We start from the raw sequence: 14023 nt of genomic DNA, 5'->3' as shown, positions 1-14023 counted from the left end.
ACTAATTGGATGGATGGTTAATAATATTTACCAAAATTGGTTAATGTTAATCCACCAAATTAAGCCAAAAGTATGCAAGGTTATGGTTGAGGTAATTTGAACAAATATAGGCCCCAAAAGAAGCCTGGCTTCTCTCTTCATGGGAGGTGGAGATAGCCGTTGCCAATGCTTCCAAATAACATGGTTATTCCGAATGGGATTTTTTATATTTTTTTAATTTCTTCAGAGGAGAAACTCAAGCAACTGCCAAAATTGCCTAAAACATTAGTCGAGGATTGCTGGCTTCTGGAACTTGGGAGGTCAGTGAATCAAATTCTTCTTTTCCTACGAATATTTGAGCAATTTATGTAGTTCGTAATATGATGCGCCAGATAGATGTGGGTTAGGCAAATTTGCCCATTCTCTTATACGGCAATCTGAATCATCTTTCTCTTAAAAAAGGTCGTACCCAGTGCACAAGGCTCCCGCTTTACGCAGGGTCTAGCGGCAATCTGAATCATCTTTCTCTTAAATTAGAAAAATGTAAAGAAGATCGTATTATATCTCAATCTAAATCATCGTTCTTGTATATTAGAATAATATAGAGAATATCGTATTGTACTTCAATTTAAATAATCTTTCTCGTAAATTAGAATATCATATTGAAAAAAATGATATGCACAAAAGGAAAACTCATGACACTCGTATTGAAAAAAATGATATGCACAAGGGAAGGTATTCTCTCCGCATCCCTTTCATCTAATCCTCCTCATCAAACAATTCAGGTCCTTGAAATTTGATCAACGGCTAAAGTTATTATAACTTTTAGAATGGGTCTGTGTTTGTAGCCGTTGGATCAAATTTCAAGAATCCGGATTGTTTGATGAGGAGGATTAGGTGGAAAAGATCAGGAGTGGATCCCTTTCAATGCACAAAGGGAAACAATATGAATGGGCCTTGTAACTCATGGCACACCTCAACAATAAACTGATGGAGTTAATGTTTTACTTGCTCTGTGACTGACATGTATTTGTGACCGTCTCCACATCTGGCCACCATGCATGCCAATACAATATGTGTCCCTTCATTACTCAGATGGCATAATAATTTCTCTCTCTCTCTCTCTCTCTCTCTCTCTCTACTCTCAACCAGAGTGTTTATGTCCGTCCCCTTGCACCGGAGTTAGATTTCTAACTCTCAAACCAAATATGGCTTCCAACCAAGAATGCCTCTTGGAAAACGGCAACCTTGTCAATGACACAAGGGAGGAGGAGGAGGAGGTGAACCACCACCATGGCAAGACAGCCAGGCAAATGTCAGCGTCTTCGCTGCGCAGAAAGTCGGATCCTTCACTAGCAGCTGGTGTTCAGAACCGCCACCTTAGGCAGTTGCTTGTAAATCTGCAAGTTGTTCTTTTTGGGACTAAGCTTTCAGTTCTCCTTCCCACTATTCCTCTATCCATTATTGCTGTGTGCTATGGCTTTGGAAAGGTGAGCGCTTTCACTTAATTATCAATAAATATTCTACACAATTTGGTGATGAATTTCGTACTCCTTTTTTTATCAGTTGGTCTCTAAATTGAATATTTTATAATATTTTTTTCACGCAGCATTTTTGGTGATTTTCGCACCCTTTTTCTCTGCATGCATTCCTGCCTTCTTTCTAGTTTTTAATCAAAAGAGAATCAAGTGACATAACAGGAGTACGAAAATCACTACGGGCTATAAAAAGGCGTGTTTAAAACGACTTACCTTCTTTTGACAGCCCTGGATTTTCGCTCTGAGCTTACTTGCAATAACCTTACTTGCTGAGCGGATCAGTTTCCTTACAGAGTAAGGCGTTTTACACAACAGTTAGACTTTCTTCAAAATTATGCTTGGATTAATCTTTGCCACTATGATTTTGTACTTCAAATTGCAGACAAATATCATACTACACTGGTCCAACAGGTAAACTGTTCTCATTTATTTTTTATTTTTTTATATTGTTACTTATGAAAGTTCGTTTGGTGCCTAGGATTTGATGGTATTGGATAAAACATACAATTCAAGGTTATGTTGAACGCACTTAGAGCTGAATAATTTTTCGTTTTGAATGGATTAGAAGGGATTAGACACTAATGAATTTTATGCCTTCTAATCTCTTCATTACTTCTTTAAACGTATCTTGAATATAGTGAGTTATCTAATCTAATCCAATCCTTGACAAGACGAACCCTTGGAGAACGAGACTGAAGTATGAAATTGACATTAACAGAATTTGACTCTCACAATACTTTGTGGTTTTGGTTTGCAGTTGGGGGGCTTCTGAATGCAACATTTGGTAATGCCACAGAGCTGATCATAGCAATATCTGCTCTAAGCCAAAATAACATAGCTTTGCTCAAGTATTCTCTCTTGGGTTCAGTTCTTTCCAACCTTCTCTTGGTCCTTGGCACCTCCCTTTTCTGCGGTGGCCTTGCCAACCTCAGAGGGGAGCAAAAATTTGAAAGAGTATGAACCCTAAGAATAATTTTCGGATTTTAACTTCCATAATTCTTCGGTTTGAACTTTCTATTTAAATTATCCGAATCATATGTTGCTGCATATACCTGACTTGTTTTTTCTTATAAACTTTATATGCATATTGTTTCCATCAGAGACAGGCGAACGTGAACTCTCTTCTTCTACTGCTAGGCACATTCTGCCACATGCTACCGATGTTGCTTCGATATGCTGGGGACTCTGCAGTAGCAGAGGACCAAACACTCCAAATCTCAAGGGCCTTTAGTATCGTAATGCTACTTTCTTATACTGCATTCTTATTCTTCCAACTGTGGACTCACCGTGGATATTTCGAATCTCAGCAAGTAATTATCCTAATTTTTTTGCTGCAATCATGATTTTATTTTCATGATTCCACCCTCTGGCTGATGAGTACTGCATAGGAAATAGATGATATAATAAAAGCATCAATCTAATTATATAATGCAGGAGAATCGTTACGTGAAAATTCATGCTACTATTGACGAAAATTTTCATCTGTTTTTTTTTTTTTTTTTTTTTGGCATACTTGTGATGCAAGTCTTCATTCCGAACTAAGAGAGTGAAGATCCCAAAACAAAGAGTATTTATGTTAAAGAAATTGATGATATGTGCATTAAACTTGCATTTTCAGTGCTTCCTTTCACAAAAACAAGTCGTTGAAATGTTAGAGCTCAGCTAAGTAATTAGGAAAAATGCGACTTAGCAGGTATCGGAAGTTGATGGCGACGAGGATGTTCAAGAAGATGTGGCTGAGGTCGGTTTCTGGAGTGGATTTGCTTGGTTGTTTGTTGTCACTACCATCACAGCTTTGCTGTCTGAGTATGTGGTGGGCACAATTGAGGTAATTAATTAGTACACTATGTTGTTTAGTGGGTTTGTAAACCTTCTCATCAAGACATGCACATTCACTGAATTCGTGTATTATATTAGGATGCGTCAAGATCCTGGGGTTTGTCAGTCAGCTTCCTCAGCCTCATCCTTGTACCGATTCTTGGAAACGCAGCTGAGCACGCAGGATCGATCATATTTGCTCTCAAGAACAAGTTGGTGAGTAATCCTAATATCTTTGATCAATTGATCTCCTCTTCTTGCAGGAAGTTATAATTAAGTTTACATTTTTCTATTTTGCACAATGGCAGGATATATCTTTAGCAGTCTCTTTGGGGTCTGCAACTCAGATCGCGATGTTCGTGGTTTGTGTTCATAACCTAAGCTCAATTACTGTAGTCTCTTTCCAAACCAGAAGAACAAAAGTTCCATTAACAAAAACTCTTTTTTTTCTATACGCGTGACGCAGGTTCCGTGCTGCGCTGTTGTTGGTTGGATAATGGGAGTTAACATGGATGTGAACTTCAATCTGATTGAGACAGTGTCATTTGCTCTAGCAGTGATCACAGCAGCCCTTGCTCTACAAGTAATACTCACATGATTAATCATACATAACTTCATATGTATTAAGTATATCATACTTTCTCATATGTTTTTAACCTTGATTTTTTTTAGGATGGGACTTCACATTATGTGAAAGGATTGGTTCTTATTCTCTGCTACATTGTCATTGGAATCTGCTTCTTCGTATACGAAACACCCCTCGATCGGTGAGTCGTTAAAAGAGAAATGACTTCTGCATACACTTTTTCACATCCTGTACACCACTATTCTTTTTTGGTCTTTGGTTTAAATCAAGGGTGGTCAACTTTAATAGGCGTGAACGTAATGTAAAAAAAGGCGTGTAGAAATCACTCCCGGTAGTTAAAAATGCCATAAACACCAACCCTTTTCAATTCTCAAAGCTCTCTACACACACACACACATATATATATATATATATATATATATATATATATATATATATATATATATATATATAAACCATATTTGAATCATGTTGATTTGTTTCCGCAGAACAAACAAATAGCTAGCATCAACTTGATGACACCAGTTATGAATTAAAGGCAGTATTCACATCCTTTGATTGACGTCGGAGAAACTTGAGGGCAGGATTGGTTCAAGGTCACTCCCAAAAGTGGAAATATGCTTCCTTCCTTAGCCTGCGATGAGATAAATTATTTGGGCCCAATTGATTTCGTTAACATTGGCCAGATTGATTTGTTATTCAAATAAATGGCTTCCCAGCCCTGGCTACGGTTTTTCTTTTATTCTTTTATTTTTCTTTCAATATGACTATATATTTATATTAAGAGGTAGGAAATTTGAATTAGGCTACATAATGGGTCAGTCATATATATTAGTTCGAACTCACCATCCATGAGAATTAAATCTAATACTTCCTACTATAGTTTAGTAGTTAAAAGCTCGTTTGGAAGTGCTTTTAAAATGACTGAAAACGCTTTTATTAAAAATGTTTTTAGAACAAGTGAATCATAAAAAACACTTAAATGTTTCCTGCAAGTACCAGTTATGTGCTTCTTACATAAAACATTTTAATTGTTTTTAGAATCCAAAAATATTTTCGCTAAAAACGCTTTCAGTCATTTAAAAAAAAAAACTTCCAAACGAGCTCTAAAGGACCCTTGAGAATAAATTAACATCAAACTCGCCAATCACAAGATTCTAATATAAGACATTTCACTTATAAATTAAGATGAACATTATTAGACTGTAGTACTAAATGGTTTTACTTTTATTCTTTTCATCTCATTTCACATTTCCAAGAAATGAGCATGTGGTCCACTATCTTAGTGAATAGTGTCTGGGTTTCATCCATGTGTCTCGGTTTCGAAACTCTTCTTCCTAAATTATTGTAAAAGTTTTGAACCCTTCCTCCTCCCTTAATAATAATATCATAAAATTACATTACATCATAATGGTTTTACTACAGCATGACGTTCACATCGAATGTTTGAGATACAACATGAAGTTCACATCAAATGTATGAGATAAGGTTACACTATAATTTTCAAAATTACACTCTTAAGTTACATAATTATCTAATAATATAATTAATTACACGTAAAAATACTAAATAACAAAGTTACCATTTATGGTGTAGTAGTCAAATTGCATTGTCAAAATAGGAAATTATACTTAAACGTTATTATTTACAGTTTCTGGGTCGAATGTGGGCGGTGTAGGAGGGGTATTTCGTGACGAAGCCGGTAGCTATGCTGGAGGTTTTGTTCGCCAAATACCTTCTGCATCGTGCTCTACTATGGTAGAGTTTCTGGCAGTCCATGAGGAAATTTGCTGGGCAATGGAAATGAATTTGGATCGCATTATTGTGGAATGTGACTCATTGCAGGTAGGGCTGGGCACGGGCCTGGTAGAGAGATTTTGAGTTTGGGAATCGGACCTAACCCGGCCCATTTCAAATGGGCCGGTTTAGTACGGGTCCAATTACCTTTTTTTTTCTTTCGATTTTGGGCATACTGCCACTGCCAGTGTCTTTTTTTCTTTTTCATTCTCCTCTTCACATCATCTTCATCGTCTTCACATCATCTTCACATCTCCAACAAAACTCACACAATCAATTTGCTATTTAAATGCTAATTCACGGTAACAAACTATTTACTTTAGCAACGGAAACCATCTCGCAACCTCAAAGTTAATCATATACGCAAAAAATCCTTTTGCAAATGGCGGTAATACATCAAAATAGATGTGTCATTGAAGTTCTAAAAATGAATAGAAATCCATGCCAAGATGCAAAAAATACTAATTAAATCCTTTTTGCAAACAGCATGATTTTCCAAAGCTAAACTAAAATAAAAACCAAAACCAATTAAATCCATAAAATTTAGAAATTATACCCCTAAATTCAGTAACCCAGAAATTTCAAAAATCCTAATTCAAAAGTCCTAAATCCCTAAACTCAGAAACCTAGATCTATATATTTTACCATAAACTACAGCAGAGTCCGATTGAGATCCACCGAGTGTAACACCACCACCACCTGCGATAGCGAAATCGAGCGCATACGACTAGGAGCTTCGACGGGCCTGCGAGGTTGCCATCAAAGGCACCAAGCAAAGCATCGTCATGTCGATTTGCGTGGCCAAGAGCCTTGCAATCTGGGGCATAACATACATGCTCGGCTGGGATGGGACTGTGGGAGCAAGTTAGGTTTTGGGGGCTTGTGTAGAGAAAGGTTTTGGGAGAAAGTTAGGCTCTGAGTGAAATGAAATGAGCCCTTGAGCTCAAACCCAAATAAGAGGAGATCGAGGCCTAATTTTTCATGCTAGAAACGGGCCGGGACGGGGGTCCGTTCCCTCATATTTTAGGATCTGCCCCGCCCCCCTAATTTAGTATACCCAAACCGCCCCGCCCCGTTTTGTGTTTAGAAATTTTGGACCCACCCAGAACCTGAATTACCCGCCCCTACCCGCGGTTCCTATACCTGTTTCCCCACCCCTAGTTGCAGGTGGTTCAAGCATCGATTCCAAGAGTCTTCTTCTATGGATCTTATGGTGGATGACATTTGTGCTAGTTTGCGAACCTTTGTGGATTCTCAGGTTTGTTATGTGCACCGTTCTACGAATGTTGCGGCACATGGTATGGCCAAATTGGCTATGTCTTTTCCTAATGATTTTTGTTGGTTTGAGGAGCCTCCGAATCAGATTGTGGAGGCCCTCGTTGATGTTGTTTGAATTCTGTTGATTCAATAAAAGCTATCGTCTCTCTTTAAAAAAAAAATTACAACGTAACCTTTTATTTGTTTATTTTCATTTTATCAACCAACCTTTTATTTCTTCTGGGATAATTCGACTCCCAATCTTACCGATTCTTTCAATTATTTGATAATTAGGAAATCCAAATATATGAAACCCTCTCTAAGTTCTCTCTTTCTTTCTCTCTCTCTCTCTCTGTTTTTGCATTCTCTGCTGCACTCATCTCCTTTACTACAACAGATCAATCTTGGTTAACATGGTATCAATCGCCATTAAAGCTTCATCAGCTTTCTCATTGGTACAAGCGTAAAGACTTGACGGTTCTTCGATCTTGGAATTTTTGCTTCTGGTACTACTACCATCTTCTCGTGCTACCTTCTTGTTCTTCAATCACAGGTTCTTTCTTTCTGATTTAGGGTTCTGCGTCTCTAATTTTGGGACAATTTCTTCAATTCAAGTTGTGCACACCAACTGTTTGTGTTTTGTTCTCTGTACATCATTTTCTTGAAGATTCAACAATGGTGACCGCCAATCAGTTATAGATATTGCAATCTCCTATTACTTCTCTAATTTCATCGGTTTCAACCTCTGTAACCATGAAATTGGATGATACAAATTACTTGACTTGGCATTTCCAAATGCAGCTTTTACTGGAAGGTCATGGAATTATGGGGTTTGTCGATGGTTCTACACCATGCCCATCTCGGTTTCTTACTCCAAATTTTGATGATTCCGAACTTTCTTCTGGACAACAGTCTAATCAGTCTCTTGCTTGCAATGAATTTGATGAATATTTGGTTTGAATGATGCATGATAGAGCATTGATGCAACTTATCACAGCTACTTTATCACCACCGGCCATTTCCTGTGCGATTAGAAGCACAAGTGTTCAGGACCTGTGGACTCGTCTCAGGGAACAATTTTCTACTGTTACTCGAACAAGCATATTTCAGATGAAATCTGAGTTGCAAACTATCAAGAAAGGTACTGATTCCATTAATGTGTATCTTCAAAGAATCAAATAAGCTAGGGATTATTTGTCTACTGCTGGTGTCTATTTTAAAGATGATGATATTGTGATCCTTACAGTTAATGGCTTACCATCTGAGTATAATAAAATCAGGTCTGTGATAAGGGGGCGTGAATCTGTTATTTCTCTGAAAGATCTTCGGTCACAATTGCTTGCTGAAGAAGTAATAATTGAGACTCTTCATACTACTCCAATGCTTAATGCATTAGTGGCTCAATCACCTAATTTTACTCAGAGACCTTCAAATTTTCAGTCTTAGATGCAATATGGTCGGCCATACACTTCCTATAACTCCAACTCTAGTTACAAATCTTTCAACAATACGAACAAGGGCAGATTTAATTCGAATAACAAGTTCAATAACTCAAAGCAAGCTTTCAATAAAGGTAATCCTGGTTCTAGAATCCTTGGTTCTGCTCCACAGTTTGGCAATCCTCCTGTCATCCCTTGTCAAATATTTGGGAAAACAAATCATTTGGCTGATACTTGTAGATTTAGAAATGCATCTCAAAGGTGTCAAATTTGTGGCAAGAACAATCATATGGCTGCTACTTGCAGATTCAGAAATGCATCTCAATGTTATCAAATCTATGAGAATTCAAATCATAGTGTTGAGTTCTGTTTTCAGAAATGATCCTCATCTCCAATTACTACAATGTATGTCAACAATGCTTCTGGGAATTCAATATCAACTTAACTGCCCTCTGCACCACCTCAACAAGTTTGGATTATTGATACGGGTGCTACAAATCATATGACCACCAATTTGAATAATCTTTCTCTTACTACATCATATCCATCTCATGAGTCTATTCAAACAGCCAATGGTGAAGGTTTATCCATCTCTCACATTGGCTCTTCAACTCTTCAAACTCCACTGCAGTCATTTCAATTAAAATATGTTCTTTATGTTCCAAAGTTGACACAAAATATGCTATCTGTCTATCGAATATGTTTGGATAATAATTGCTGGTTAATTTTTTATGCTTTTTATTTCTGGATTCAGGAAAAAACCACAGTGAGGATTTTGTACAAAGGGCAGTGCCGTAATGGGTTATATCTGATCATTTCTCCAACACATCCAGTTTCAACACAGAAGGCTTATATGGCTGCATATCTTGGACAACAAGTTACATCAAGACTTTGGCATCACAAATTAGGTCATCTCTATAATACCATTGTATCTCAGATTCTTAGAAAATCAAATGTCTCTCATACCTCTGATTCTTTACCTATTGTTTGTTCTCCATGTCTCGAAGGAAAATTTAGTAAACTTCCCTTTCCCGTGTCTTCATCCAAATCTGTAAAACCTTTTGAGATAATACATAGTGATGTTTGGGGCCCGGCTCCTTGTATTTCTATTGAAGGCTTCAAATACTATGTTACTTACATTGATGAGTGTACTAGGTTTTGTTGGATTTTCCCAATATGCAATAAAAGTGAAGTTGGTACCACATTTGTCTCTTCCTATCACTTTATTGTCAACCAATTCAATGCTTCTATTAAAATGTTTCAAAGTGATGGTGGAGGGGAATATATAGGCAAACCATTTCAAAATTTTCTGGTGGACAAAGGCATTATTCACCACATGTCTTGTCCACATACCCCAAAACAAAACGGGCTTGCCGAGAGGAAACATAGACACATTATCGAGACATCCATTACCTTATTACAAACAGCCTCTTTACCACCTTCATTTTGGTCATTTGCTTGTCAAGCTTCGGTCTATCTCATTAATAGGATGCCTTCATCAACATTGGAAAATAATTCACCTTTTGAGGTCTTGTTTAACTCCATTCCTGAGATTAATCACCTTAGAGTATTTGGTTGTTCATGCTATCCTTTGCTTAGACCTTATAATTATTCTAAACTGCAACCTAGAACTACAAAATGTATTTTCTTGGGGTATGCCTCAAAGTATAAGGGCTATATCTGTTTTGAGGTTCACAAAAGAAGAGTGTTTATATCTTGTCATGTACTATTTGATGAGACAAAATTTCCATACATCACTGTAGTTTCTCAATACTCCAAAGTACCTACTTTATTGCCCATAGTTTCCACATCCACACCTGTGTTAACCCCCAATCTTAATAATGTTATTGTCACACCTCAGTCTAACTCTATACCTACTATACCATCAATCTCTCATACACCAAGCCTAGAATATGTGCCTCTGCCAGCTACAATTAGTCCTACAGATTTGCATGATCACAATTCTGCAACTTTAAGCGATTCAGCTCCAATTTCTCTACTGACACTCCACCCATTACTGGCATTGCACAACAATCCTCTCATTCACTCTCTGTGGTTCCTGAATTTTAGGGAGAACTTAAAGTGGTTTTGTCCATACCATCATTAAATATTCATCCTATGCAGACTCGGTCCAAGAATGGAGTTTCTAAAAAGATTGCTCTACTAGTTTTTGTTCATGAAAATGGTGGTGCTGATCTTACCAAAGTTGAACCTGCAACATACAAATATGCACTTAAATCTCCAGTATGGTTGGCTGCAATGTAAGATAAGTTGAGTGCTCTTCATACTCAAGAAACCTGGTCTCTTGTACCTCTTCATCCTCACAGAAACTTGGTAGGCTGCAAATGGGTGTTCAAGATTAAAAAGAATGCAGATGGTTCTATAGGGAGGTATAAGGCTTGTTTGGTTGCAAAGGGGTTCAATCAAGAGGAAGGTACAGACTATGGCGAGACATTTAGTCCTGTGGTTAAACCAACCACTGTGCGGTTAATGCTTGCTTTGGCTGCTCATTTTAATTGGAATCTTCGACAACTTGATGTGAAAAACGCTTTTCTACATGGTGTACTACAAAAGGAAGTCTATATGGCTCAACCTCCTGGTTTTCTTGATTCCATTCATAGTGACTATGTTTGTAAGTTACATAAGTCCCTATATGGTTTTAAACAAGCCCCAAGGGCTTGGAATGACAGATTCACTAGTTTCTTGCCAACTTTGGGTTTTAAATCCACCTACAGTGATTCCTCTTTATTTGTTAAAGTTGTGAATGGTACAGTTGTGATTCTCCTTTTATATGTGGATGACATTATCATCACGGGGAATGCATCTCAAGCAATATTAGATGTTATACATGCTCTTACTCAAGAGTTTGATATCAAAGACCTTGGGCCATTGCATTACTTCCTTGGTATTCAGGTTGTTCATAAGAAGGATGGTTTATTCCCTTCTCAGGACAAATATGTTAATGATTTGCTCATTAAGTCTGGAATGGAATTGTCTAAACCGTGTGCTACTCTTTTCCTACCTTACAATAGATTGTTGAAGGATGATGGGAAACGTTACAATAATCTAGCATTATATAGAAGCCATGTATGAACACTTCAATACCTTACCTTTACTCGACCTAATATTGCATTCGATGTGCATCAGGTTTGTTAGTTCATGCAGTGTCCTATGGAAGCTCATTTTGTGGCAGTTAAATGAATTCTAAGGTATCTCAAGGCTACTAAAGGCTGTGGACTTCATTACTCCAAAGGAGGATTGGATTTACAAGCATTCAGTGATGCTGATTGGGCAGGGGATCCCAATGATAGGAGATCCACTACAGGGCTGGTTGTTTTTATTGGCTCAAACCCCATCTCATGGTCCTTCAAGAAACAAAATACTATCTCTTGTTCTTCCACTGAAGCTGAATATCGAGCACTGTCTACAACGGCTGCGGAGATCGATTGGATTAAACAACAAACTAGTACATCCAGAGTACATGGCACATACCACACAAACAACAAACTCGTACATCCAGAGTACATGCAGAAAAAGGGCATTATGAGTCATCCTCATCTGAGGCCGAACCCCTAACAGTATCACTCTGCGTTTCAACCTCATTGCCATCACCACCATCTTCAGCATATCCAGGACCATTCTCACTATCTTGAGACTGCTCACCGATACTAGCCTCATTATCAGAGTCATCCTCACTACTAGGATCAACTACGAGGATGATGGTTTCACATTTTTATCGGTACTCGTCCATCTCATCACGGTACTTTCGGATAATGCTTCCATTGTCGTAACACCTAAGGACGGCCATCCATTTCCTTTTCTCAAAATTAGCCGCCCAGATGCAGTGAGGTCTAAAGGCATCATGAAAGGCCTGAGAACTTAAGAACTCCTGCACGGCAGCGTTCCTCTCAGTTGGGACACTTATCTTCAGCCTAGAAGCCTCAACTAAGGCACTATCCAACTCCCTTTAAACCTTGGAAACCTCAAGGATAGTTGTCTCCAACTGTTTCGCAGTCGCTTCCAACTGTTTCTTGAGCCTCACGTTCTCACCATTCCGCCTCTTCAAACTCTCAAAGTTTTGATCCTTGAGGTGGATGGCCTCAGCCAAAGCTTTGCTCGTTTTTTATGGCCCTGTTTATTCTCTTTAAACTTTGCCTTGTACCGCTCGACCTCTTGTAATATGTCGTCGTACTCGGTCATGACCTACATGATAAGATGATCGTCACTACTAGGAAAAAGATGGGAGAAAGTAAAGAAATGACACTTACATAAGAAGATAGCCTCATCATCTGGTCACGATCTGATTCGTCCTCATCTAGCGGCTCGCCAAGCTTGTCAACAGTGGATCGACGTCCTGCCAGGCAATTATTGACATACCTAAAACTACTTGGTTGCATGGCAACCTTTAAGTCCTTCCAATGGATGTTGCCAACCTCTTCCTTGTACTTCCTTTTACGGCTGAAGCTAGGGTCACCTTCTTGGTCAGTAGACTCCATGGTTGGAGGAAAGATGGGATTGATGGTAGGAAGATGAGGCAACAGTCGTCTCTCCTCCCCTACAACTATGGCAGCAGCACGCCCGATGGCCTCATCTTCAGCCTTCTTTGAGGCAGTATTCTTGAGGACCTCCTCTTGCGACTTAAGTCTAGGGGCTAGCCTTACCCAGTGCTTACAAGCTCCCTTGTGAAACAAAATGTCATCTACGGGAACTAACATGGGTGCTTTCCCTTTCTTGGCGTTAATCCCCCCATTTCTTACGCACTTTCTCCACTGAACAAGAAAAATCAAAGTAAAGAATGCAACTTTGTAAAAGAAAGAGGGGGCGAAATGAAAGATACAACTTACTTGCTCGTCTCTGGCACTCCAACACTAGGGGCTGGAAATCTTACTTTCGAAATAAGGGTCGTAGCTTGCCCAAATGTCTATCCTCTTTGGGCACTCTCAACACATTCTCTACGTTAGCTAGCTTCCGTCTGGACAGCTTGATGGTCCCTCGCGTCACTGCACAAAGAAAAATGTTAGAAACAAGAGAAAATCACAACAAATAGCAAATAATGCAAACAATGGATACATTAGAACCTACAATCTGGAAGTGAGTAGGAACACGTCGTTCATGCGTGACACCCTTAGCATACTCCCAATCATTATAAAGAAAGCACCAACGGTTTTTCCAAGTGCAGTACGTTTTTTTCTTACCAAAAATAATACGTTTTCTCTCACTCCGACATGCACACTCGGAATGCCCAATGCATACTTTCACCAAGCGCATCTTATAGCAGTAGCGCAATTGATGAAATGAATGCTCACCTAACCCACATTCCATCCAAATAATATAAAACCAGATCAAGGTATCCCAAAAACTAGGGTAGAGTTGCCCAGACGTATATCCAAGGAAAGATAGCATCTGTTGCGACCACGGGTGCAAAGGCAGCTTCACCCCTAAGGTCAATAATATTTGGGTATAAAACATAACATGACCCTTGGGCGGTTCAGAGGACAATTCTTCATGATGCACCAAGCGCATTCCTACACTACAAGGGATACTACATGACTGCCTTAGGGCCTCAAGCTGCTTTTCGCTATCTAACAAGTTTTTCTCTAAATGGTCCG

General features: G+C 38.7%; 1 protein-coding gene across 2 annotated transcripts; it reads left to right on the top strand.

Annotated features, from left to right (window-relative positions):
- Positions 1-137: 137 nt before the first annotated feature.
- LOC126617808 (vacuolar cation/proton exchanger 3-like) lies at positions 138-4663 on the top strand. Of its 2 annotated transcripts, none has more exons than XM_050285868.1 (12): positions 138-299; positions 1132-1469; positions 1744-1811; positions 1900-1928; positions 2275-2471; positions 2618-2752; positions 3211-3345; positions 3435-3551; positions 3644-3697; positions 3802-3918; positions 4008-4102; positions 4410-4663. In XM_050285868.1, exons 2-12 carry the CDS (start codon positions 1188-1190, stop codon positions 4420-4422), a joined length of 1242 nt encoding a protein of 413 aa, XP_050141825.1. In that variant the 5' UTR covers positions 138-299; positions 1132-1187; the 3' UTR covers positions 4423-4663. The 2 variants fall into 2 exon arrangements, with proteins under 2 accessions (XP_050141825.1, XP_050141824.1); XM_050285867.1 differs by having other exon boundaries at positions 140-299; positions 2618-2827.
- Positions 4664-14023: the final 9360 nt, after the last annotated feature.

Source organism: Malus sylvestris, chromosome 4 (genome assembly GCF_916048215.2).
Source record: "Malus sylvestris chromosome 4, drMalSylv7.2, whole genome shotgun sequence".
In the NCBI taxonomy this organism is placed as follows: domain Eukaryota; kingdom Viridiplantae; phylum Streptophyta; class Magnoliopsida; order Rosales; family Rosaceae; genus Malus; species Malus sylvestris.
This window is presented reverse-complemented; position numbering and strand designations above follow the sequence as displayed.